Raw genomic sequence first — 27,759 nt, forward strand, 5'->3', positions numbered from 1 at the left:
CCGCCGGCCCGGACGTCTTACTTCAGAAATTGATTTTATTAATTCCAAATAAACTTTTGTATTCAGTTATTTTAAACGGCTTGTGGTGGGTACTCTTTTACCTCTGAAACCGGACCAGACCGGATAAACAAAGGTGGTGGCAGCAAAAACATCTAAGATTGGAAGAATTACTACAATATGTCCATATATCGTTTCATCGCTTCTACCAAACCCCTTCGTCGATGCTGCTGCCATGATTCATCCATGAATGAATGAACTGCTTGTCTGTGTGCTGCCCGTCTGGTGGTGGGCGTGGCCAAGGAGCAGCAGCGTTGCTAACAGGCTGCGCTCACAACAGGCAGAAATGTCGTGTTTTTAATGTCGGACAATCAGCCCTTGAACATTTTCGTGTCGTCAACGAAATCTCATAATAGAGATGGGATTTATGACTCTTTGAAGGGAGCCAATCCTTTCAAAGAGCCTTTCAAAAGACTGGATCGTTCTCACAATATCTTACAGATTTTCACAATATATAAGAATGACAAACAATCAAAATATGTACCTATATAAAATCTACTTTACAAGATTAAAATATAGATAAAAAAGGATAAACCTGAGCAGTCAGTGTAAATTCTAGTAAATGTTTTGGATAGAACTCACAGTATTTGTTTCTGAACAAATCTCTGTGTCCATCGATGCCTCACATGAATGGAGCGTGTTGGACATCAGACTTCTATTATGTCACATGTTATTTATTTTATTTTCATTTTACTCAACTGTGCTACTTTTTATTTATTTATTTATTTATTTATTTATTCATTCAGTCATTTTTAGCTGGGGGGTCTGGGCTTGGCGTGTGTGTGTATACGTGTGTGTGTGTAACAGTGAAAGATTTCATTGAGTGTTTTTATTCTTATGTTTTTAATCATGTAAAGAACTTTGTGTTGCCTATGGCATGAAAGCGCTTTATAAATAAAGTTAGATTTGATTTGATGAAGGCAGTGTCGAAAATTTGTATATATAAAGAATGGCTCACAAATGAACGGGTCACAGCTGTGAATCGGTTCCCATCGTTCATTTAAAAGAGTCGTTCAAAGAATCGATTCGTTCATAAACGTCTCATCATGTTTTCGTCATCAGAGAGCCATTTTTAGCTCATCACCGTCTCGTTATCGTCATGAAAAAAAGGTAAATAAATAAATTCGTTCATCGTTGACGAAAACACTGATTAAGAACCAGGTGGTTTTTGTTAAGACTACTCCAGAAAATCCTGCACCGCAGCCCTGAACTCCCTCCATCCCTCAGCTCCACACCCACCTACTGCAGAACTTCTGCAGGTGGACTGACCATGCATTGTTCTGGAAGTCAGAGGTGTACAAGGTGATCAAGAATGCACAGTCCAGTGGCCCCAGATGTCACATGGTCCATCTGGGCAAACTGTGGACCATCTGTCAGGTAATCAACCATCCAGGAGACGGTGGCCATGTCTACACCCACCACTCACACTTTCTCCTTCAGCAGGAGAGGCTGGATGCAGTTGAAAGCACTGGAAAAACAGGGATCCACCAAGTGTGAATGGACCCTCTGCAGCAGGTAGATAACAACATCATCCACAGCCAGGTATGGTTGAGGTCTGAAACAGAGAAGGATGGAGCTAAAAGATCCAGAGACCTTGTATTATGTGACCTTCGGGATGGCGTGGCCTTATGTTGGCTGTGCAGCTCACTGCTGGATACTTTATGTGCTTAATAATATGAGGAAATTGTGATGATCTTCTACTTATTCCTCCTTGTACCAAGAGCAGGCCTTGTCTATTTTTAGCATCGTCTGGTTTCCCAGCAAGGCCTGTTTAATGAGGCTGTTGCATAGCAATAAATCTAATTAGAAGGATGTTTCATGTTTATTCAGATTTCTCTTACATCACATTTGAGAGTTGCAGAGTTCTTGTCCACTGAATCCAAGGTTTTCCATCTGGACGTGGTGCAGACTTGTGCAGTAAGGATGGATGTTTCTTTCATCCTGCAAGCGTGGAGCATGCAGTGCAGCAGTCGTCAGGGCACTTAGCTGCTCTATACATGCTCGTAGCCCCCCACTTTGTATTCCTCTGTCTGAAAAAAATGCAAGCGAAGGGCCTAATTTTCAATGCACTGCTTTATTTAAAGAAACATTGTTAATATTTAATGTGATTAAGTGTGTAAGATAACCTACTTAGAGGCAGCACATTCAGTTGCACAGTCCACATGCAAGGAGTGAAGAAATGTTATTACACAGCCAAACATCTGCAGTTACTGTTCAGTTCACTGCCACTTTTTAGCCTTTACTTGTGACTCTGTGTTTTTATATGAGCAACAGATGAAGAAGAAAGGAAAACGAGAAATGATGGAATCACATCCAGAGTTCTGGACTGCATCTCTGGATCACTGCCTTCAGCAGATTCAGCTTCATCCTCCAACCTCCCAGAAGAAGCTGTCAGAGCATCAAGGACACATACTGCAGAAGGACTTACTGCCTCAGCTTCTCTTCAGGTTTATGCACCAAAAACAGAAAAGTGTATACGAAGGGGCAAATTCTGATCATGGGTAACAGAAAGGTCTGTGGTGGACTTGTGTGGTCCATGGTTTCCTTCATCTCTGCAGAGCGGTGGGTGTAGTCAACCTAACCTGGGTTCTCCAGTTCAGGAACTGTTTTCAGTAAACAGTCTAACAGGTGAACACAGGGAGGACGTCCTGGATACGCTCTCCGGGAAGTGCAAAACTATTACATGAAGTGATACACATTTACATAATAGAAACCATGTTTACATTTACTAAACAAAAGTACAATGTCAAAACACTGTTTACCACAGACTAAACAACTTTACATTTCAGGGAAATAAATAAAACAGCTGCAAAAAACATGAAACACTTTCAATCCTTGATGCAAACTTAGATCAGCACCTGCAAAACAAACACTTTTAACAACAATGCAGCTTTACATCAACATGAAACACAAGTTCAGGGAAGACAATTCATGATTTTCTTCGCTTCTTATAGGTGCTCATAAGATGCTCCCTCTCCTCTTTAGTCTGCAGGACACGCCGTCCATGTTTCCACAAACTAGTTCACATCTTCATCCAGGTTTCCACTTTGCCTCTGACCATTTTAAATGAGCTTTGGTCCAGAGAAGACGGAAGAAGCTGGTTCTGGATCCTGTTCACATCTGGCTTCTTCTCTGCATGATGGAGCTTTAACCTGCATTTGTGGGTTTCAGGGTGAACTGTGTTCACAGACAGTGGTTTCTGGAAGTCTTCCTGAGTCCATGCAGTGGTTTCCAGTAGAGGATCATGTCTGCTTTTAATGCAGAAGATCACCAGCATCCAGCCTTGTCCCAGCACACAGAGATTCCTCCTGATTCTCTGAATCCTCTGATGATATTCTACACTGTAGATGGAGGATCTTCAAAGTCTGAGGAACATTTTTCTAATATTGTTCCACAGTTTTAGATCCAGTTTGTCTCAGATTGGTGAAGCTCTGTCCATCGTTCCATCTGAGAGACTCTGCCTCTCTGAAATGCTCCTTTTATACCCAGTCATGTTACTGACCTGTTACCAGGTAACCTGATGAGTTGTTAAATGCTCCTCCAGGTGTTTCTGGTTTGTTCCAGGTACTTTTCCAGCCTTTTGTTGCTCCTGTTCCAACTTTTTCCATCAGATTTACTATCAGCTCATATTTTCATCACATGGTGAAACATCTCAGTTTCATCCTCTGATGTGTTTTTATCTTCTACTGAGAATAAAATATGACCTGATGATTCTTCTTTGTTACATTTCTTTTCACAGTGAGTGTACCAACTTTTTTTGTAGGTTGGATTCAGTCTGTCATCAGACTCCAGCTCGGAGTACTGACATAGTATTCATATTATTATAAGAGGAATAAATGTAGGAACACATATAACACATATGTTTCTGTAACATGACTTGTGTGTGAGCCATTGTGAGTTCAACCACCATAAATAGAATCAGCAGCTTCAGTCGTTGCCTCTTATTGCTTCAGTCTACAAAGAGAAAACAAAACAACTGATAGAGAAACCTGCTTTTATTATTATTATTATTACAATCATTATTATTCTGTCATCCAACTATTTCTTATACGTTATATAAGAAATGCAAAGGAGAGAAAGAAGCAGTATAAAAAGATTAAGCAGCAAAATGCATCAAATATAGCTCATCTTCAGACATGTAAACTTGAAATCAAAAACACAATAACACGACAAATTTCATGAATCATTCAGATCTGAAGTCACTTGGAACAGATCAGTGGTGCTGTGTGTTATCCAGATTATTCTGATCCTACGTGGTGAAAGGGAAGCTAGGTAAGTGAAGTTACTTCTAGCCCAAGGCAAACAGAAACATCTCTGATCATTGTTATAATGATGAGGGGGCTGGAAGACGTGGAGGACGACGCTTTCATCAGCCATCAAACATTGATGTGTTGGTGTATAAAGGCAGTCTGTCTGATGACAAACAGCCCTGCAGGGCTAGGATAAGCTGGCCTTAATGCTGAGCCACAAACCAGTCATGATCAGAAGAGTTTAACTGGTCAGTCTGGTTACCTGAACTTTATTTAAAGGGGAACAGAGGATGAACTGCATCTCTGGTGAGAACCAGTTCTCTGTGTGTGAACAGATTAAACCCAGTGTTGTTTATACTGGGACTTTTACCAGCGCAATGGAGAACCCGGTGAGGCGCCGTCTCTGCTCTGAACTAAACGCAAACCCTTCAGAAACCGTGTTGTAGGTCAGGAGAGATTAGCTCCTTGAATTTAGGATGTTCTGTCTGAAGATATGCAGGAAGTTTCATAGATGCTAGGTCTTTGGTCCGTGTTGTGTTCATGTTTTAAACAAATCCCAGCAGTTAGTTTGGAGGTGGAGCCACCTCTGACTAAAGAGTTCCCATGACTGGAACGGTGAGAGATGGATTAACCTCTGCGCTTAAAGAAAAAGAAAATCAGACAAAAGAAAAGTTTCTTAATTCATGCAAGATGTACTTCTACATAGTGGGACAGTGGTTCAGTCGTCCTCCTGAGGGTTTGCTGGAGAGACCACAGGGTGGGATTCATGCGGTTCAGGGAGAAGAGGCAGCTCCGGACTTTAAGAGATGTTTCCCCCGTTTCTCTGCTCGATGGGCTCTCCTTTCTGAGACAGCAGGAATGACTCCCACACAGCCAGACACTAAAAAGTAAAGTTCATCATTATTCACATGAAACCCAAGGAGGCGAAACACTCCCCAGCCATGACCATTAGATCAGTATGGTCCGTTAAAGGTGCACTGGGATCTGACTGCAGCATGTCCATCATCCTGAATGTGTGAAAGAGTTTAAATAGTGGTGGTTTCGGCCATTTCTGTAGTTGACAAGTTTTGTTTAGTCATTTTTCTGCTCCAAAACTGTCAGACTGGATGGTCTCTGCTGGTCTACAGCAGACATCAACCTTTTAATGCCATATATCATATTTCATACAGTTTCTTAGACCTATTGCATCACCATAGGGTAAAAACCCTTTTCTATACAACCCCACAGTTGTCTTCTGCCGCCTGGTGGATACCTTTGGCGCTACAATAATTATGACATATAACATTGTAATATGCATTTCATCATTATTGTTATTGTTGTGTAAGTTCCTAAAGGACCAAAAAAAGACCTTAAAAAAAAGAATAGCATGTTTTGTAACTACCATTTCTTGATTTAGGCTTTAAAGGGTTAAAACCGAATCCCAATATTCTTAGACTGAGGTCTGAGCTTTGACCACACCATCTTAAGACATTTAAAGGTGTCCACTTATCCCACTCTGGTGTGGTTTTACCAAGATGTTCAGGGTCATGCTGTCCTAGATCAAAATTATCTGGAAATCTTGTATATCAATATTCATCCATCCATCCATCCATCCATCCATTTTCTGCCGCTTAAACGGAGTCGGGTCGCGGGGGCCGCTGCCTAAGCAGGGAAACCCAGACTTCCCTCTCCCCGACCACATTCACCAGCTCATCTGGGGGATCCTGAGGTGTGCTCAGGCCAGCCGAGAGATGTAGTCCGTCCAGTGTGTCCTAGGTCTCCCTCGGGGCCTCTTTTCGGTGGGACGTGCCCGGAACACCTCACCAGGGAGGCGTCCAGGAGGCATCCTAACCAGATGCCCGAACCACCTCATCTGGCTCCTCTCGATGTGGAGGAGCAGCGGCTCTACTCTGAGCCCCTCCTGGATCACCGAGCTTCTCACCCTATATCTAAGGGAGAGCCCGGCCACCCTGCGGAGAAAACTCATTTCGGTAGCTTGTATTCGAGATTTTGTTCTTTCAGTCACTACCCACAGCTCGTGACCATGGGTGAGGGTAGGAACGTAGATCGACCGGGTAATCAACAGGTTTGCCTTTTGGCTCAGCTCCCTCTTCACCATGACAGACCGATGCAGAGTCCGCATCATTGCAGACGCCGCACCGATCCGCCTGTCGATCTCCATCCTTCCCTCACTTGTGAACAAGACCCCGAGATACGTGAACCCCACCACTTGGGGCAGGACCTCATTGCCAACCTGGAGAAGGCACTACACCCTTGTCTGGCTGAGGACCATGGTCTAGGATTTGAAGATGCTGATTCTCTTCCCAGCCGCTTCACACTCGGCTGCGAATCACGACCCGTTGAAGCCAACAGAACCACATCATCTGCAAAGAGCAAAGACCCAATCCTGAGGCCACCGAACCAGATCCCCTCAACACCTCGGCTGCGCCTAGAAATTCTGTCACAGAATCTGTGACAAAGGGCAGCCTTGGCAGAGTCCAACCCACACTGGAAAAGATTCTGATTTACTGCCGGTGATTCAGACCAAGCTCTGACACCGCTCGTACAGGGACCGGACAGCTCGTACAAGCGGGTCCAGCACTCCATACTCCCGGAGTACCCCCCACAAGAGTCCCCGGGGGACACAGTCGAAAGCCTTCTCCAAGTCCACAAAGCACATGTAGACTGGTTGAGCGAACTCCCATGCCCAATCATACACCCTGAAGAGGGTGTAGAGCTGGTCCACTGTTCCACAACCAAGACGAAAACCACACTGCTCCTCCTCAATCTGAGGTTTGACTATCCAACAGACCCTCCTGCCCAGCACCCCTGAATAGACCTTACCAGGGCTGCTGAGGAGTGTGATCCCCCTGTAGTTGGAGCACACCCTCCAGTCCCCCTTTCTGAAGAGGGGGACCACCACCCCAGTCTGCCAGTCCAGGGGAACTGTCCCCAAAGTCCATGCAATGCTGCAGAGGCAAGTCAGCCAAGACAGCCCTACAGCATCCAGAGCCTTAAGGAACTCTGGGTGGCCCTAATCCAAGCCCCAGGGCCTTGCCACTGAAGAGCTTTTTAACCACCTCAGTGACCTCAGCCCCAGAGATGGGAAAGCCAACACCAGGGTCCCCAGACTCTACTTCCTCATCGGAAGACGTGTTGGTGGTATTGAGAAGGTCTTCAAAGTATTCTCTTCAGCACCTCACAACGTCCAGAGTTGAGGTCAGCAGCCCCCCAACCCCACTGTACACACACAGCACCATCCGGCTCCCTTCCTGAGCCGCCGGATGGTGGACCAGAATCTCCTCGAAGCCATCTGGAAGTCATTCTCCATGGCCTCTCTCAAACTGCGGCCTAGAGTGTCGTGGTGCCAAGTGCACATGTGGACATTCTTATGCCTGAACAAGGTGTTTGTTATGGACAATCCATGATGAGGACAGAAGGCAAACAACAAAACACCCCTCGGATTCAGATCAGGGGGGCCAATCCCCCTAATCACGCCCCTCCAGGTCTTGCTGTCATTGCCCATGTGAGCATTGAAGTTCCAAAGCAGAACGAGGGAGTTCCCAGAAGGAGTGCTCTCCAACACCCCCTCCAAGGACTCCCTATGGCCCCTCCTACAGGTGTTTAGCCCACGGAAGGGGGGGCCCATGTCACTCTTTCGGGCTGAGCCCCACCGAGCCCCATGGGCAAAGGCTTGGCCACCAAGCGCTTGCCTCCATGCCCCACCTCTAGGCCTGGCTCAAGAGGGGGGCCCGGTGACCTACGTCCGGGCAAAGGAAACCTGGGTCCACGATTTGTCGTCATCATATGGGTGTAAAATCAAACTTCTCAGGCCTTGCAAACAGAAATGTCTCCATCATGCAGAGTTTGTTCCAGATGACTTCTCAGGTCCAGCTAACAGAAACATCTCCACCATGCTGAGTTTGTCACTTTAGTTTTTCTGACCAAAATATCTTATGCCACATATCTGAGGAGTCTCTAAAAATTGAGTGACATGCAAAGATTTGGGCAATCCTAGTTAAAAAAAATACTGTTCCTGTAGGAGAAGACATGACTTCCACAAGGTACAAAGTTAAAGATGCAACATTCCCTTTTTAATTTAAGCAGCATCAACATATTATTTTTGTTTTGTATACTTTTAAAAATGAAAAATAGTAAGCAGCACCCTGCAAAAGTATGGGAACCCCAGGAGAGTTGAGCTCCCAGACCTTTATTAGCCTACTAGGGTTACAGATAGTTCACACTCATCGTTAAGAAAGGCAAATGATACTGCTCATACTCAGGCTCCTCTAACCTTCACCTAACACTCAGCAGCCACCGCTTCCTCTAAGCAGTTGTCAGCTCTCAGAAAATGAAGATTGTTGAAGCCCATGAATTTGGAGAAGACTACAAGAGGATAGCAAAGAGTTTTCAGGTAATGTCATAAAGAAATGGTAGTTAACAGGAACAGAAAGAGTCTTGGTAGGCCACAAAAAGCATCTGTAAGCTGTGATACTAGATACTAACATCACAGGGATCCCAAACTACTGCCTTTCCCAAATTAAACTTTTTCTTTTTCTGTCATATAAAAAATGTGAACTATAAAAATAAAAAGATGATTTTGCCTAAAGTATAAAGGGAATAATAATATTTAACATCATCTACTTGTTGAACACATGTAATTAACAGTATTTGGGATTTCCATCATCTTTCACATGACACCAGTTTAATAACATCACAGTATTGTGTATGATTCAAACTGAAGTCAGTAGTTAGCTGATGAGTTATGGCATCCCATGGAGCAAAGGTTATGATAGTGTTTTCTTACTGCAGCACAACTTCTAACTCTTTTGCCATCTCATCGGCCGAGTTGCCGTGCAGCTCATCGTCTGTGTGTATGTGTGTTACCGATGACCTGACAGAGCAAATCACAGTTTTATGGCATAAAAGCAGTTATCTAGATGGCAAGAGAGACAGGGAAGCATGCAGCCGGAAAGTGGAAATGACAGGCACACACCAGCAAACACAAACACCTGTAAAAGCCAATCTGTGAACCTGGGTTCCACTCTGTCAGAGCACATCAATAAGACGAAGTCCGTTTCTCCAGGGTAATAGCAGTTTGTTTAGAAGCAGCAATAATTCAGCGTCAACCCGCCGACACTCCATTTAACAGCCAATTTCTCTCCGTGGCACCTACAGGACCTTGGCAGAGGAGGACGGAGATGTGGTCATGAAGATAAATATAGGAGGAAAACCGTCACCGGTCAAATGAAACTTAACTAGAAAAAAATAAAAATGATGATTTGAGATGTTTTTCCACTCTTATGTAACCGTTACATCTCATCAATTCAGTCAATTTTCTGAGAAAAACAAAAACCTGCAACATGCTGAAGTCATGCACACCTATAACAAACACGACCAGTTTATTTTCTAGATTGTTTCCTGAAGATGAAGAACAGACGAGGTACGTGTTCAGTCTGAGGGTCCAGACTTCTGCAGAGCTTCTGCTGATTTACTAGCTTGATTGGACTGTTTATCTACAACTCAATGAGAGTACTGTTAGCAGAGCTTTTTTTTGGAGAAGCACATTAAAATCTTAGAAGTGTTGCTTTTGGCTACAGGGGCTATTTCTAACAAAGCAAAGCCCTAAATCTGTCCAGGATCTAGCTAGCTAGCAGAAGACAAAGGGAGTGAGAGACGAGGAAATAGCTGAACATTAATGTGACAAGAGCAGAAGCTGCTGGAGGAAAAAGGGCTGAATTATTCATGGCTTAGTATTGCTAACTGGACAGTCTGGAAGCAGTCTTTACAGTCAGGGAATAAAGATACACCAATTCACCTGGAAATCTTTAAACCTTTAAAGATACTAAACTTAACTTTTCTCATTTTCTCTGCGACAAGTTCTAATGTTTCTATGCTGAATCAGTGGACGTTCAAAACGGAGGGTTTGTTTGCATCTGTTTGATGATAAACCAGATAATTCTGATCTAGTTGTGTGAAGTAAAACATCACGCAGCGTCCTGGATGAAAAAACTGCATAGTGCATTTTTTTCCAGTCATGGACGCTGATGGACAGCAGCGGCTTCAGAAAAGCACGATAGATGTCACTGAGCCATCAAACCAGCCTGGAACGCAGAGTTTGAAGGTCAGCGACGTGGGTCTTTAATTCTACGTTTAATCTGTACTTAATTACATAATAAACATTTACAGTTTTATTCCGGTGGGATGTTAGGTTATTCCTTATTGCTCTATATCAGTGGTTCTTAACCTGGGTTCGACCGAACCCTAGGGGTTCGGTGAGTCGGTCTCAGGGGTTCGGTGGAGCCTCCGCCGCAGAGGTCCACCCCTCAGTCTAGTCTGCAGTTAGTGAAAGCGTCCTGCTCTGAGATTTCCAACCAGTCTGCTTTGAGGTCGCTGGTTTATGCAGCAGAGTGAGACCTCCCTATCAGACCGCTAGGGCTGTATATGTGTCTGAGTGAGACTCCCTACCGGTCCGCTTTGAGAGCGCTGGATAAGCAGCAGAGTGAGACCTCCTTCTCAGTCGGGACCACACATCGGAATTAGCCCGTTATCTCCCGAGCGCCGATCCAGGCAAATAAGGCGATCTAAAGGGTCGATCGCCGTACGGACTCACGACGTGGCGGCGGGGAACTGGTACTTTTACCCACTGTGATGACACGTTGTAAAACGGCTGTAAAGGAGTGGACGCGCTGCCAGCGTATCACTTCCTGTTTAACAACACCTTCTTTAATAACCCTCCATCTGACCAGCGGTGTGCGTCAGTGAACAAGGTGATATTAATGCACAATTCATTTCGTGCACCAGTAAAAAAAAATCATATTTTATTTTTTACTAAAGAAGGGTTCGGTGAAGGAGCATATGAAACTGGTGGGGTTCGGTGCCTCCAACAAGGTTAAGAACCACTGCTCTATATGAACTTAATGGACTTGGTTCATACCACAAACACATTTTCCATTCAATCGACCTGAACAAGGCTGCAAACCCATCCCAAGATGTAGAAATCACACTCCACCACGACTTCATATCTCCAGAGGGAGATATGAATTCATGCCAGACACAAGTAAGTGAACCCCCTACCAAATAAAAACTAAACCTTTCTGAACCCTGACTCGGGAAAATCAATTCCTGTTTTATAAAAGTCAGCACTGCATGTAAGGTCTCTGAGCAACTAAGTACCAGTACCGGGTCCAGACGGGTACCAGTACCGGCTCCAGACAGGTACCAGCGCCGGGTCCAGACAGGTACCAGTACCGGCTCCAGACAGGTACCAGTACCGGCTCCACCAGCTGAATGCACAAGTTCATGAGTGTAAAAAGTTACTATAGTGATGTCAACAAAGTATTTGTTTTACAACAACTTCAAAATATGCGTACAACAAATAACGATGCCATGAGCAACACCTGAAACAAAACACAACAGAACACGTGATCCGTTCTTTCCACCCCAACATGTTGGGTCTCTAACGAAACTAGAAAAGCTGCACTTTCAGATGATACCACACATAATCTTATCTTAGCTACACACACACACACACACATATACATATATATACACATATACATATACATATATATACATATACATATATATACATATATATATATATATATATATATATATATATATACACACATACATACATATATGTATGTATATATGATGTCCCTGCATCAGCGACTGGCCATGAGGTCTTTTACTGGTCAGTGTTTGATGGTCTGTAGCAGAAAACATATTTTATTCCAGATATGTGGTCTATTATTCTTTATAAACTCTCCTCTTACACCAACAACATCAGTGTAGGACAGCTGTCTCCACCACTAACATGAGTCTGTCAGCATCTTATGCAACAGCACCACGATTGTGAAAAGGTGGTCCTCCCCATCATTTCCCTCCCCTCTGCTCAGATGCAGACTCAGAGAAAAGCCATGCCAACACACTTCAGAAGGAGAAGCCCCACCCTCGGCCGGCTGACCGGTGTGACTTCAGAACTACATTTGTGCTTATGGGATGGCCCTGCGGTTGCAATACGGTCAAAACTGTTCCTCAGCAGGTTCATGACTTTTTAAAGATGAAACTCAACATCTCGTCACTTCTGGGGAACTTCATTTCTAAAACATTGTGTTGGTGCCCATGGGAACAATTCATGTCATGTCCAAACCTCCAGAAGATGCCCTGCTGCAATGAGGTAACCACGGCAATCTGAGGAGGCTCTGTCATCCATAAAAAGGCGCAGAAGTCTGGGAATCTGAAGGGATGATTATATCAGCTGGAACAGGGGATTATGTCTGAGAAACAGTCCAATCATTCATTTATTCTACCTCATCATTAACTCAGCTTAATCACTGTTAGTTGAGGTCATTCTGATATAGAGTAAATTAAATAAATGTTTCCTTTTTACAGGGCTAGGTCAATTATTAAACTATTACACGACTTGCACTATAACAGTGGTCTAAAACTGAACAAAGGAACTGAGACAAATCATTAATCACAATTATTTGTATGGTAAATAATCCACTAATACGCTGATTGCTGGAGTTACAGCAGATCCCAGGTCAGACCTACAACTATGCAAAAAAAACATGGCATTACAGATGTTTGGCTCATTCCTGGGTATAGACAATGATATGATGATCCTTCTACTCTGATGGTATTTGAAAACTTCAGACCAGACATGAAATTTCTCTAAAAAGCCTGAAATACCTGCACGTGAGAAGCTTTATCTTGGCTAGAAGACAAGATAACAGCCTGACACTTCCTTCTCTGTCCATCACAACCTGACACTGAACTTGCAGATCAACTGAGGGCTGGTTTCTTTAATGAGCATCTTTCTGGGACTGAGACGAGGTTTAGCATGTGCATGGAAAACAGAAGCAACCTGTCACAGGACAACGATTAGCCACGTGATTAACTAGAAGCACTCAGAGAGCTCAGACCTCCACCTTAGAAAGAATAATACTGTAATCAAGAATCAGTCTAGAACAGATGGTGTGGTTCACATGGGGATTTAAATATGGGCTGGCATGGGATTAGATGAGACAGCCTGACATCCCACGAGAATGACAGCAGGTTGTATGAGAGGTCTGGATCCAGCCACCTGAATCCTAACTCCGTATGAGAGGTCTGGATCCAGCCACCTGGATCGTACCTCCGTATGAGAGGTCTGGATCCAGCCACCTGAATCCTAACTCCATATAAGAGGTCTGGATCCAGCCACCTGAATCCTAACTCCATATAAGAGGTCTGGATCCAGCCACCTGGATCGTACCTCCGTATGAGAGGTCTGGATCCAGCCACCTGGATCGTACCTCCGTATGAGAGGTCTGGATCCAGCCACCTGAATCCTAACTCCATATAAGAGGTCTGGATCCAGCCACCTGAATCCTAAGTCCATATAAGAGGTCTGGATCCAGCCACCTGGATCGTACCTCCGTATGAGAGGTCTGGATCCAGCCACCTGAATCCTAACTCCGTATGAGAGGTCTGGATCCAGCCACCTGAATCCTAACTCCGTATGAGAGGTCTGGATCCAGCCACCTGAATCCTAACTCCGTATGAGAGGTCTGGATCCAGCCACCTGAATCCTAACTCCGTATGAGAGGTCTGGATCCAGCCACCTGAATCCTAACTCCATATAAGAGGTCTGGATCCAGCCACCTGAATCCTAACTCCGTATGAGAGGTCTGGATCCAGCCACCTGAATCCTAACTCCGTATGAGAGGTCTGGATCCAGCCACCTGAATCCCAACTCCGTATGAGAGGTCTGGATCCAGCCACCTGAATCCTAACTCCGTATGAGAGGTCTGGATCCAGCCACCTGGATCATACCTCCGTATGAGAGGTCTGGATCCAGCCACCTGAATCCTAACTCCGTATGAGAGGTCTGGATCCAGCCACCTGAATCCTAACTCCGTATGAGAGGTCTGGATCCAGCCACCTGAATCCTAACTCCGTATGAGAGGTCTGGATCCAGCCACCTGAATCCTAACTCCGTATGAGAGGTCTGGATCCAGCCACCTGAATCCTAACTCCGTATGAGAGGTCTGGATCCAGCCACCTGAATCCTAACTCCGTATAAGAGGTCTGGATCCAGCCACCTGAATCCTAACTCCGTATGAGAGGTCTGGATCCAGCCACCTGGATCGTACCTCCGTATGAGAGTTCTGGATCCAGCCACCTGAATCCTAACTCCATATAAGAGGTCTGGATCCAGCCACCTGAATCCTAACTCCGTATGAGAGGTCTGGATCCAGCCACCTGAATCCTAACTCCGTATGAGAGGTCTGGATCCAGCCACCTGAATCCTAACTCCGTATGAGAGGTCTGGATCCAGCCACCTGAATCCTAACTCCGTATGAGAGGTCTGGATCCAGCCACCTGAATCCTAACTCCGTATGAGAGGTCTGGATCCAGCCACCTGAATCCTAACTCCGTATGAGAGGTCTGGATCCAGCCACCTGCATCGAACCACTGTATTAGTCATATATGGGTCTCATACACACCTTGAACACAGAGTTCTCTACTTTTACTACTTTCACTATGAAACTGAACTAACTACAGATTTAAGACAACAGGACCGATACCCTGACTAAAGTTTTACAGTTTTATATTGAGGGATGATCTTTGTTTACATGTTGAATGTTTTTCCATCAGTGGCCATTAATATTAACGTCATCGTTTTTATGGCTCTTACATCCCCCCAACTCATCGTCTCCCTTCATTCCTCAGTCCTGACCTCTATCCCTGTGGTATAAACCCCTCTCAGGGAAAATAAGTTATTAGATTCTTATAGGTCAGCTCTCTGCCCTTCACCCCAATAAATCATTCAAAGGCCCCGTAGCTACGCCAGCCTACACCTAAACCTAAACAAGGAGGCTTATACATCCCATCCTAGTTTCAGATTTAATTTTAATATCTATTTACATATCATCAAACCATCACCATCTAAGACGGGTCTCCAACTCCAGTCCTCGTGAGCTTCTGTCCTGCAGGTTTTAGATGTCTCCTACTACTACACACCTCTGCACAAACCTGTTAATGGCCCAGTCATTTCAGTCAGGTGTGTTGCATCAGGGTAGAATCCAAAACCTGCAGGACAGTAGCTCATGAGGACCGGAGGTGGAGATCCCTGATCTAAGGTCTGTTGAACAGATTTCTGTCTGCAGCGGGACCATGAATGTAAATTACTTTCATACTAAAGAAAACCTCAAATCTGAAAATGTCTGAAGCTCGTAGGGCGTTCCTCGTTAGCAGTGGAGGCTGTCTACCTGAACCGCCATGATCCAAGCTGTTCAGCATGAGCTGCTGGCTTTGGGTCATTTTCATCCAGAAAGAAAAGCCCACAATACTGAGAAGTGAAGTTTTATTCTGTGTGCTTGCAGGACGATGTCTTAATAATGACAGCATGTTAGTATTTGTCTGTGTGTATCTCATCCCATGTACAACTTGTCAGTGAACTCAGACTAGTGTGAAGTCCTCTAAAAACCTACCACTGCATAGCCCCGTCATGACTGGCTGACAGAAGAGATGTGCTCAGGCCCTAAGAGCGGTAATCTGACACAGTGCTCAGCTTTATCACCGTCACCTCGCTTCCATCAGTCTGCCTGCAGTCTACCAATTAATATGGCTCAATTAATAAACACCACATGGAGGCCACAGTAAACCGAGTTAACCGAGTGGCCGAGTCCAGCCACAAAACCAGAAAAGCTGAATGTGAGACGATGTCAGAACTGAGGATGAAGCCGTCAGGATGTCTGGACATGATCGTTTCATCTGTGAACGTCTCAGTGGCTCGTCTTACTGACACAAACTGGAGCAATAATACTTTTTCTTAATCTGTGGTCTAATTGAAAAAAGAAAACCTCCTAAACAGACATCAGTAAATGAAGAACGTTAATCAGGTTCATCTTCATGTTCCAGGCATCTAGGGACATGTAGGGATATCTATCCCTGAAAAAAATGGATTGATGTGTTTTTCCCCTCTATAACACCATGAACATGGATGATCACCTTCAGCAACTACTTCAGTTCTAAACATTCATGTTTGACCTAAAACACCCTTTCAGTCTGGTTTTATGAACATTAGGGCCTAAACTTTGAAAAACTGTCCTGTTTTATAGCTGATTGTGTCTTGTTTCGGTCCTTATGTGGGATTTAAGGGATAAAGTCAAGCCACTGGTAGGTAGATGCAGCTGCATGCATGCATTAAATGATGTTTCACAGATCTACAGTAATTCTTGTTTTTGAGCTGAATGAAACCCCTTTTAGAATAATCCCCGTCTCCCCAGCTCTACTGACAGAGAACATCTTTGTGGGAGTTAATTTCCCAACATTAGTGCTAAGTTTCAGTCGTCATCCATGTTGTGGTCCTTTCTATAAACTACATGATGTCTAAAATCCCTCAGGATAATTAAAGTATCTGGAAAACAGCTCTCCTCACAGACAGAAGACTTAAAACTACAGTATATTTAACGCTGTAATGTTTAAACCTTGACTTTAAATAAAAGATTAAATGTGTGGACAGGTCTTTGCTTGATCTGAAACATAAATATTTTATTTTATCTGAGGCCTTGCTGAGTCAGTGTGCTCTCCTTATCCACTATAACCAGTTTACACACAAGTCCTCAGCACGTGTACGTGTAGCTGTTAGAAATCCCTCAAACTGTCTGAAAACACACAACACAATGAAAGAACCAAAATAAACTAAAAACAGGTGAGCTGTCCTGGATGGACTCACCTGCTGACAGGTGTGTCGGCTAGTTTCTGATTTGGATAAATGAGTGTGGGAAAGAATAGACAGGAAAAAAGTGACAGCAGCCGCTATCTTCAGGGTTAGCTCCCTTCACTTTACCCAGCAGTTGAGAAGCAGACAAGGGACTCTGCTGGAACTAGTAGAGCTGTGTGGTGTTTATTGCTAAAACTCGTGGCAAAACATTCACCGCTGAACAGGAAGTTTCACACAGCGACTTCCTCTGCTGTGTGCTGTACTCACTCTCTCTCTAGCTCGACCTTAAAGAATTCAGACATGTTTAGTGTGTTTCAGATTCTGCCGCTGGTCTGAAGATCATGTATGTAGGAATGATGCTACAGATAGAAGCATGTAACATGAAATGAACTGCTGTTTGCTTTATGACCAGATTCAGATGATGGAGGATGTGATTTCATGCAGTTATTTAGGTGAGAAGCCTGATACAAGCTCCACAAGAACAAACAACTTTGTTCTTGTTCTGGAGGTGGCAAGAGTTTAAGCTTAGGGGCCCAACCCCACGACACCGAATTGTAGCAAAATCACAAAAGCATTTTAGCAATCCACCCTTTTTTTTTATCACCAAGAAACCAGAGATGAGCCTCCATGAAACCGATCATGTCTGAAACCATGTACCAAGGTGGATCGGTTTGAGAGAGGGCGCAAGCAGATATGTTATTATCTGCGCATGCGCTACGTCTTGTTCTAGCTCTGGAGTGTTACTCTTTACTCATCGTTGCGCCCTCCACAGCCTGTAGTATATACTACAGCGGTTTCGTGGGGATGTTGAAGCCTTTCTCCTAGATTTCGCCACTGTTTTCACACCTGAACCGGCTTCAGTGCCGTGTGGACGTAGCGTACGCACTGCGGCTCTGAGCTGCAGAAACAACTAACAGAAGAGTCATTACACATTCTATAAGCTTCTACAGCCCACCCCCCCAACAGAATCCCATCAACTCATATTTTATCCCCAGTAGAAGATAAACAGCATATCAGAGGATGAAACTGAGACATTTCACCACGTTATGGAAAATATGAGCTGACAGTGAATCTGATGCAGCAACACGTCTGGAAAAAGCTCAACAGCATCGTGTAGCATCCCCCTTCTTTTAACAACTGTCTCTAAACGTCTGTAATCTATTATCTTCTATTCTAATTATTTATTTTGTTTGTTTGTTTTGTGTTTAAACGCTGCATTATTAACAGAACTGTCCTGACAGAGACAACAGATCTCATGTCAGGACTGAAAAAGATGATTTCTAGAAGCTGTGAAGTCAGAATCATTGATTTACTCACACCAACATTCACACAGAGAGCAGAGGGTATAAGGATCCGGCCATTTCTTCATGTACCCCTGAAAAATTAAACAATTTTCATGATTTCATGAAAAAGGCTACAGTAAGGGTTTAATCTGCAATTAACCAAACATCTTTATCCTAGCGTACAGCAGTGTTGTATCAGTCTGTATTTCTAAAATGTTAAAATCAGGATCTTAACTGATGTGGTTCATTTCTTATTCTTCAAGAGAAGCTCAGTGTCTTAAAGCTTGTGTTTTTTTAATGTGGAAGTAGTTTTGGCTGAATTTGAAAGGTTTTCACTGGGAAAGCTTGTCTGACCTCTGGCTGCTTCTATAACACACAGGTTGTCATGTGTTGTAGTTGCTGGGGGGCGAGGGGAGGAATCTGGTCTTTCTGACCGTTTCCTGAATCAAAAATAGAACCAAAGATTCAAATCCAGAACTGAATTTCCCACATTTAGACATCCAGTTCATTTGGAGACTGAAATCAGTCCCAGTTTACTTCAGCAGCAGCCATGTGGACGGACGAAGGTTTAACAAGTTTCAGTCTGGAGATGATGCACTAAATAATGTGTATGAAGTAAAAATCAAACAGGTTGGACACAGTCGGGTCTCCTGGGACGTTCCACAGACATCGTCGGGCTGGGGTGTCAAACAAGTAAATTAGTCGAGGGCAAACATATTCTGCTTCTTTTAGAGGAACAGTTTAGAAAATTTACCAGGAACTTGTGATCTGTTAACGCAAGTTCTACACATTCTCGCAACTTTGTCCGATTACTGCAACTTTAATGCAGTTTTCACAAGTCTCAGTGCTCCTCTGCGTTAACTGATCTCTCCTGAAATCTCATCCAGTCATATTTTTACCAAAATTTATGGCTTTACCGACCTGTAAAAAACAAAGAAGGAATAAGAGTTGCCTTTCTTCCAACCCTACAGAAGCCTCAAGTTTCCCAGATTTTCCAGACCTTAACTTTTACCTTTTCCTGATACCTTCTCAAAATAAATGTGTATTTCAGCCTTTTTGTCACCATGGTAACAGAGATTCAGCCTGGAAAAAAAATCACGTATTTATTTATTTTTTGCATCAACAGCTGGATTTGAATCAAACAGCTTCTAGAGGAAACACAGGGTCATGGTGAGAAAGCTGATCAACTGTTTGGAGGAAGAATAAAACTAGAGTTCTGCTGCCCTCTGCTGGCAGAGATCAAGACTTCAGAACCAAACCAACCTTCAGCCACCCTAACACACGGTTTCCTGATCACTGACTAACTTCCAGCTGTCTCTATCAGGCTGCCTGCTCAATCTGGAGGATGGATCAGCTCACATTCACAAATATCTTCATCCTCTCTACTATTTCTTCATTCAGTCAGGAAAAGTAACTGAGCTCAGAGGTCTGCACACACCAAGAAAAATGGAAGTTAAAGATTAGACTAATTGCATTTACTTGAATGAACCAGTCTATGCTGTAATTGTTTATTTTTTCACTGATATATTCATTTTGAGGTTGTGATGGTTTTGTTGTTGTAGAAAGTAAACACAATGGTGAAAAGCAGTTGACAGTTAAAGGACAAAAGGCTTGGTGAGGTTTTCTGGGATTAAATTCTAAAGACTCAGTATATACATCACCATGCATTTATGTGAATGCTAACAGTTGTGAATTATCAGGTAAAGACTCGTTCCTCTAACCACTGTCACAAACTAACAGGGGAGAGAACACGCCATGATGAACATCTGGAAATGCAGCATGACATCCGTGAGACACAGAGGCTGCTTGCAGACACCAGAAAGCCGCAATGCTAACATGTAGCATAGCAACATGACTAGCAGGAAGCAGCAATGCTAACATGTAGCATAGCAACATGACTAGCAGGAAGCAGCAATGCTTGCATGTAGCATAGCAACATGACTAGCAGGAAGCAGCAATGCTAGCATGTAGCATAGCAACATGACTAGCAGGAAGCAGCAATGCTAACATGTAGCATAGCAACATGACTAGCAGGAAGCAGCAATGCTAACATGTAGCATAGCAACATGACTAGCAGGAAGCAGCAATGCTAACATGTAGCATAGCAACATGACTAGCAGGAAGCAGCAATGCTAACATGTAGCATAGCAACATGACTAGCAGGAAGCAGCAATGCTAGCATGTAGCATAGTAACATGACTAGCAGGAAGCAGCAATGCTAACATGTAGCATAGCAACATGACTAGCAGGAAGCAGCAATGCTAACATGTAGCATAGCAACATGACTAGCAGGAAGCAGCAATGCTAACATGTAGCATAGCAACATGACTAGCAGGAAGCAGCAATGCTAACATGTAGCATAGCAACATGACTAGCAGGAAGCAGCAATGTTAGCATGTAGCATAGCAACATGGCTAGAAGAACGCAGCAGGAGAAACTCAGCTAAAGATTATGTACATTTTTAAACTAAATTTAATTAAAAAATTATTACTTTACTCATTCCTAGGATTACTTTACTCATTCCGAGGATTACTTTACTCATTCCGAGGACTACTTTACTCATTCAAAGGATTACTTTACTCATTCCTAGGATAGTTAATCACTGGCTACAACAATAGACAGAACAGAGAAAGACGAAACACTACTGCATTAGCTAAGTTGTTTTGTTGTAGTTAATCACTGTGAACCAATGATCCTAATCAATTAAATATTTATTCTTTTTTTTCAGAGATATTTCAGATTATTTCATCAATCACCTAGCTTGTGATTAGGAACAAAATGTAAACTGCAGGTCTCACAGAGGGACAGTTATGAGCAACTGGAAACGTTATCTGCCTGCATAGACACTGAATGACAGCACTGAATCCCTGACGTGAATTTTTGTGGTAACCACTGTTTTTCAAAACAATAACCAGTGGATCAAGTTGATGAGAGGCTGATCGAATTATTTCTTCATTTTCCTCCACAAGCTAATAAAGACACTGAACCATACCGGACGCTATTGTTGTTTTAAAACAGAAAATACCTACCGAACTGAAGTGAACCATCAAAAGAACTCTGACCTGGTGAGTTTACCGGCTGATACCACCCCTGCTGCCACCTTCAGGTTAGGAGGAGAAACTGCAACACGACACCAAAATGACGCGTTCCCACTACGCTCGAGTGCGAGAGTAAAGTCACCAGCGTCAGCTACGCCGTAAACGACCACTACGCCGTAAACGACCACAAAGTAGACGCCGTGCAAGCACAAATCCGCCTTAAGCCGTAGCTGCAAAGGTTTATAAGACTTTGCATCACTTTAGATAAGAGTCTGCAGAGTACCCATAAAATACATATAAACATAAATAATGTAAATTAAAGCGGCAGAAGAATCGGCGTCAAACGCTGGAAGGTCCCTACCGGTAAGTTCAGAACGTCAGTGCTCCGTCTGGTCAGCACTGACCCTCGATAGCGTCACTACAGGAGGAAGTGCTTAGTGAACACCACGCTTCAGGTTTATTTGAAGCCAACTTCGTTTACTCTGTTTTTATATATAATCTGTGTATGTAGAAGGTAAACTCTGAGCATGAGCCACATTTGTTTTAGAAATTTTTTGAATAATTTCTTTGGGCCAGAATTCGAGTGTGTGATGTCACACGCTAGAATGGAGAGGGATGTTGGGCGATTTTTGGGATTTTTCCTAAAACTTAACCTGAGATTGTGTAAAACCTGTGAAAGATATAAAAGATGTCCTTTTAGTCCTTTTTATTTTCCGTGACTCGTTTCAATTTTAAATGATGTTTCTAGGTAAATGCAGGCCTGAGCTGTAAGTGTTCAAATTAGGCTGGTCCAAATCCCATTCTTTTTTATGTTTTTCAAGAATTACATAAACACCGTAAGACTTTTGTACAACAAAAGTCATAGAACACTGTTCCTGATTGAGACGCATGTTTTTAATATAACTTTTGTGGCTCTAGAGTTGGAGCTGCAGGTAGTTATGACAAAGCAATGGTAATGCCTGTGCCTTTATGCTTGTTTTAGCATGGGTACCCATAACTAAAGGCTGTAGAAACAGACCAGTTTAGTTCAGTTTTTAGGTCTGAATGTTAAGCTCACCTTCTCATAGTACTCTATGTTCTTTTCTGCTGCAGTGAGGAAGGCAGATCTGAGGTCAGTTCTCATGCTGCTCTTCCAGCGGGACCAGTCTCCATGCAGGGCGTTGTTGGCTTGCTCCACCCGGTCTGCCAGACCATCCACCTCCTCCTGCAGCTGCAAGACAAGCAGACAAAGATTTAACTCCACATCTTCTGAGCAAAATCCATATCAAATTAGCAGCTAACTTCAGGCCTAGCTGCCATCAATTTACCCAGCAGCTAGCAGCAACTAGCTTCAGGCTTAGCTCTCTTCACTTTACCCAGCAGCTAGCTTCAGGCTTAGCTACCTTCCCTTTACCTAGCCGTTAGCAGCTAACTTCAGGCCTAGCTGCCATCAATTTACCCAGCAGCTAGCAGTGGCTAGCTTCAGGCTTAGCTATCTTTTCTTTACCCAGCAGCTGGCAGCAGCTAGCTTCAGGCTTAGCTTCCTTCACTTTATACAGCAGCTAGCAGCAGCTAGCTTCAGGCGTAGCTCCCTTCTTGATGTGGTGAAGCAGACTCAGGGCTCTACTGGAACTAGCAGAGCTGTGTGGTGTTTATTGCTAAAGCTGGTAGCAAAACATTCACCGCTAAACGGGACGTTTCTTCCAGAGACTTCATCTACTCCTGACACTACTGACATGCTGTACGTCTCTCTCTCTTTGTAAACAGCACCATGTTTCTGCATATTGACACATCAGTTTTTTAGCAATATAATCTGGCGAGCCGGATAACCTTGTCTGCAACACCACTGTTGCAGACTGTAGATAAGGTTAAAAAGGCACTTCTAAACTTTACACCATATTGCACTAAATTAGCAAAGTATGAGAAGTATATGTCTGTCAGGAGTAAACAAACTGTAGAATTAGTTATATATTTTTTCTGTTCTATGTTTCTGTGTTGGTTTATTAAAGAACTGTACAGTGGGCCTCAAAGAAGGCCGCTGATGTAGCCCTAAACTATGATGAAGCACTGCTCTCAGCACAGGAGTGCAGGATTACACCACGAGGCAGCAGGATTCTCCAGATTACCATCTTTGAGGAAACCATCTCTCAAGCTCCAAGCTGTGTGTTTGTGATTAATGCTGTTGTTTTTGAGGGCAGCTAGCATCCTCTACTGGCAGATCAGGAGGAGGCTAGAGCTGGATAGTCTGCTGTCCTTCAACAACACTGGCTTCAGTTCAGCATAGCTTTGATTTCATTAGAAGTCTCTCTTCTCTCAGTCTGATTGGTTAAAGGTTCCCAAGTCAGACGGATGGCTCATCCAATCAGTTTCCAGGTAGTTCTGCAGAATATCAGGTTATTAGCCTGACCCGTCTTCAAAGCCGGATGATGATAATTCATCTGCTGTGAATCCCAGAATATCAACATGTTCAAAGTTTAACTTTATGAGGCTCTTGATGTCAATTACGGCAATTAATTATCTAAATTTAATAAAATGAGCCTCTGTTTTTTCCTCTCTCTTCTTCTGAACCACAGCGGGGCACGAGTTCATGATATGAAGGTTAATAAGTCAGTCGTGACCATTAGAGCAGCGCTGCAGGACTACTGCTGCATGACTCAGACTGACTGCCCAGTAAATCAAAGGCATCGCTGGACACAGCAGTTATTACCAGGAGGAAGAATAAAGAAGAGCCTGCTGCTGGATACAGCTGAGTCTGAGCAGGGATTAGCTGTCTGACATTTACATGGAAAAATGGCATTTACTCAAGTTCAATAAACAAAGCAAGGCCTATTCACAGCACACACACATTACATGATTAGCTTCTTATTGTAATGACGTCGATCCTGTCTATGCTGAATAACATCCAGGGTCTGTGTGTGTTATAGGAGGTTGGTGGAAAGGGGACCTGGAAGCTGATAAACTTAACATCCTACATGATTTGATTTTATCACATAAACACACTGACATAAACATTTCTAAACTTATCAGAAAAAATCAGGAACCAGACTGGAGACCAGCACGAGGAGGAGGAACCAGACTGGAGACCAGTATAAGGAGGAGGAACCAGACTGGAGACCAGCATGAAGAGGAGGAACCAGACTGGAGACCAGCATGAAGAGGAGGAACCAGGATGTTGTGTATGGAACTTCCAGGTGATCATGAGGCTCCCAATTGTCAAATGAAGACATTAAATTACCAGCACGTCGTGTTCCTTCCACCAAACAGGAGTCAACAGCAGAATCAGCTCTTTTCTTGGGTGCAACCCACATACTCAACTCTGCTGCTCATCCCACAAACACATTTTCCTTACAAACGTGGCTCCATCTGAAAGAGTTTTTCTACAGTTTGGATGAATAAGATGAAACACTTTCATCCCGAAAGGAAAAAGTACGTGTAAATATGGCGATTTTCTTTAGGCTGAACTCAAATCCAGAATCACTTTGTGTGGTAAAAATGAACAAACATGCTGGGTGTTGCTGATTTCAGCTCACTAACTACCCGAACCACCGCTTTTAAATCTGTATCCACACTGGAAGCCCTAATTAGCCAGACTAGGACTTCAGCAGCCTGCTCGGAAACACCGTTTATGTCCCAACTTTCCTGGCTTGGTGCTGGATTTAGGCAGATTATTTTTAATGAAAGGCCTTCCTCCGTCTCCAGCTGACTCCTTCAAAAAGGTTTTTACTGGAACTATTTTCTCTGAAGTTAAAGTGGGTAAAACAGACATTAGCAGCAGGCTAGAAGGCTGAAACCTGAACAAACTTTCTATTAAGCAGCAACCTGAAACGCGACAGCTTTCAGCGCCACTAATTACATCTTCCTTTACAAATCAACATTTTTCTACATGACTGAAAAATTAATGATCAAGACCTTTAAATTGAATGTGAATAAAAGCCCCTCATTCAGCTCAGCGTGACCACGTCCGCCCAGTAACAAAAACCCTGATGGAAACGGTAACAAAGGCTCCATCTGACATTTCCCTCCTCATTACTGCACATCTGCTGAAGACAGAAAAAGGCTGATGTGCATTATGAGCTGGAGGACTGAATTAAAGCTGCTCCACACACAGCTAATTAAAACAGAAATATTACAAGTCAGGCTGCTTTCATCGTTAAGATCTAACAGATGGTTTTATATGGGTATGTGAGAGGATGCACACCTGAAACAACTCAAAGTGTCCTTTACTGTCAAGCCGTCATCTCCAGAGCAAACAGCAGCTTTAATGGTGCCGGCCTTGCAGGGTGAAGACATTTTATTTGCTCTTCTGGCTGAACTGAGGACCGACATCTATCTGCCGAGCCTGGGTATTAAGATAATCCTCCCAGGTAGCTCCTGCTCCTCCACAATATGAGGTGAGGGTGGCCATCTGGGACAGACCCCTCCTCAAAGCTTCTCTTTATTACAGCTGCGAGAACACACAGACTGTAGCTAGAGTCATACGTACCACTTCTTGGTCAGTTTTTCTGGACACCAGAGCTTCGTTCTTCATTTCAAACTCCGCCTGGATGTTGTCTCTCCGTCTCATCACCGCCTAGAAGGAGCAAGCAGACTTATTCTGATCAAATCTGCCCAAACATCACATCTAAAGCCACTTCTTCTTTCTTTGCTAAAAACTGTCTGACTGGTTCTGTCTTCTAGTTTTGGACCACGTAATCGTGTCAGACGACATGCGAGAAACAAGCAGTCCGGATGATGGATTTACACCTGGAAGGTGTAGCACATCAGCGACGGTGCCATCAGATCAACATTTAACACATCTGTCCACCTTCAGCGAGCAGCTGTGACTGATGGGAGGACTGTTATTCATGCATGTCTCCATACTCCACCAGTCCTCCCCATAGCCCACCAGTCCTCCCCATAGTCCGCCGGTAATCCCCATAGTCCACCAGTCCTCCCCATAGTCCGCCAGTCCTCCCCATAGTCCACCAGTCCTCCCCATAGTCCACCAGTCCTCCCCATACTCCACCGGTCCTCCCCTTAGTCCACCAGTCCTCCCCATAATCTACCAACCCTCCCCATACTCCACCAGTCCTCCCCATAGTCCACCAGTCCTCCCCATAGTCCACCAGTCCTCCCCATACTCCACCAGTCCTCCCCATAGTCCGCCGGTAATCCCCATAGTCCGCCGGTAATCCCCATAGTCCACCGGTAATCCCCATAGTCCACCAGTCCTCCCCATACTCCACCAGTCCTCCCCATAATCTACCGGCCCTCCCCATACTCCACCGGTCCTCCCCATAGTCCACCGGTCCTCCCCTTAGTCCACCGGTCCTCCCCATAGTCCGCCAGTCCTCCCCATAATCCACCAGTCCTCCCCATACTCCACCGGTCCTCCCCATAGTCCACCAGTCCTCCCCTTAGTCCACCGGTCCTCCCCATAGTCCGCCAGTCCTCCCCATAATCCACCAGTCCTCCCTATACTCCACCCTTGTGACAAATCATCAATCATCAATATTTTTTCTGTTTTTTTTCATAAATCACTTAAACAATTTGTCGTGCTCAAAACTACCAAACGATCATTTTTAGCATTTTAACCCTTTAAATGCCAGTTTGTATATTGGAATTTCTGCCTCAATCATTATAAAAAATACACACAAACTAAAATATTTTACATATTATAACAAATTATGAGTCTTTTGTGGTAATTAGACACTTGCACATGTCAAAGATTAAAATTGATTGATTTGTATTTTTATATAGTGCCAGAAACTCCCTCTGGGGACTTTCATGGCAAAACTACAAACACAAAAAACTGCTATAAAATCATCAGTATGTTTTTCTGCATAACAGCATGAGGGTTAAATCATTTTAATGTCATGTCTTTAGATGCTTTTAGAGTCATTTTAAATCACTTTAAGCAATTCTGAGGTATTTTTAGATTAATTAAAGTATTTTAAAAATCACTTGGTTGTTTTTAAGTTATTTATTCATTCATTTTCTGTCCTGCTTCTTCCAGTTCAGGGTCGCAGGGAAGCTGGGGCCTATCCAAGCAATTACCAGGTGAGAGGCAGGTACACCTGGACAGGTACACCTGGACAGGTCACCAGTCCATCGCAGGGCAAACAACCACTCTCACTGCTAGGGAGAATTTAGAGTGAGCAGGAAGCCGGAGAGAACCCACGCATACATGGGGAGAACATGCAAACTACGCAGAAAAAACAGGGCTGCACAGCGGTCTAAGTCATTTAAGTAATTTTTAAAGTAATTTTAAAGTCTGTTTAAGCAATTTTTAAGAAGTTTTAGGGACATTTTAAGTTATTTTAAAAGTAATGTTTCAGCCATCTTCTCGTTTAAGGTGTTGAAAGTTTTTAGGTTAATTTTAAGTAATTAAGTCATTTTAAAGGTAAAGTGTGTAAGAGCTACTGACATCTAGTGGGGATTCCAAGCACAGTTGTGGTCAAAGTTCTACATAA

General features: G+C 43.7%; 1 protein-coding gene across 1 annotated transcript in view; it reads right to left on the reverse strand.

Annotated features, from left to right (window-relative positions):
• Positions 1–4,037: 4,037 nt before the first annotated feature.
• Positions 4,038–27,759, reverse strand: part of snx7 (sorting nexin 7) — a 42,339-nt gene continuing 18,617 nt past the window's right edge. The window contains exons 7-9 of the mRNA XM_041968204.1: positions 25,791–25,877; positions 22,386–22,538; positions 4,038–5,187 (exon numbers count right to left, since the gene is read on the reverse strand). Of these exons, the coding sequence (XP_041824138.1) occupies positions 5,107–5,187; positions 22,386–22,538; positions 25,791–25,877 (321 nt within the window). The 3' untranslated portion in view covers positions 4,038–5,106. The remainder of the gene's footprint in view (positions 5,188–22,385; positions 22,539–25,790; positions 25,878–27,759) is intronic.

The sequence above is a fragment of the Melanotaenia boesemani genome, chromosome 18, assembly GCF_017639745.1.
Source record: "Melanotaenia boesemani isolate fMelBoe1 chromosome 18, fMelBoe1.pri, whole genome shotgun sequence".
Taxonomy (NCBI): domain Eukaryota; kingdom Metazoa; phylum Chordata; class Actinopteri; order Atheriniformes; family Melanotaeniidae; genus Melanotaenia; species Melanotaenia boesemani.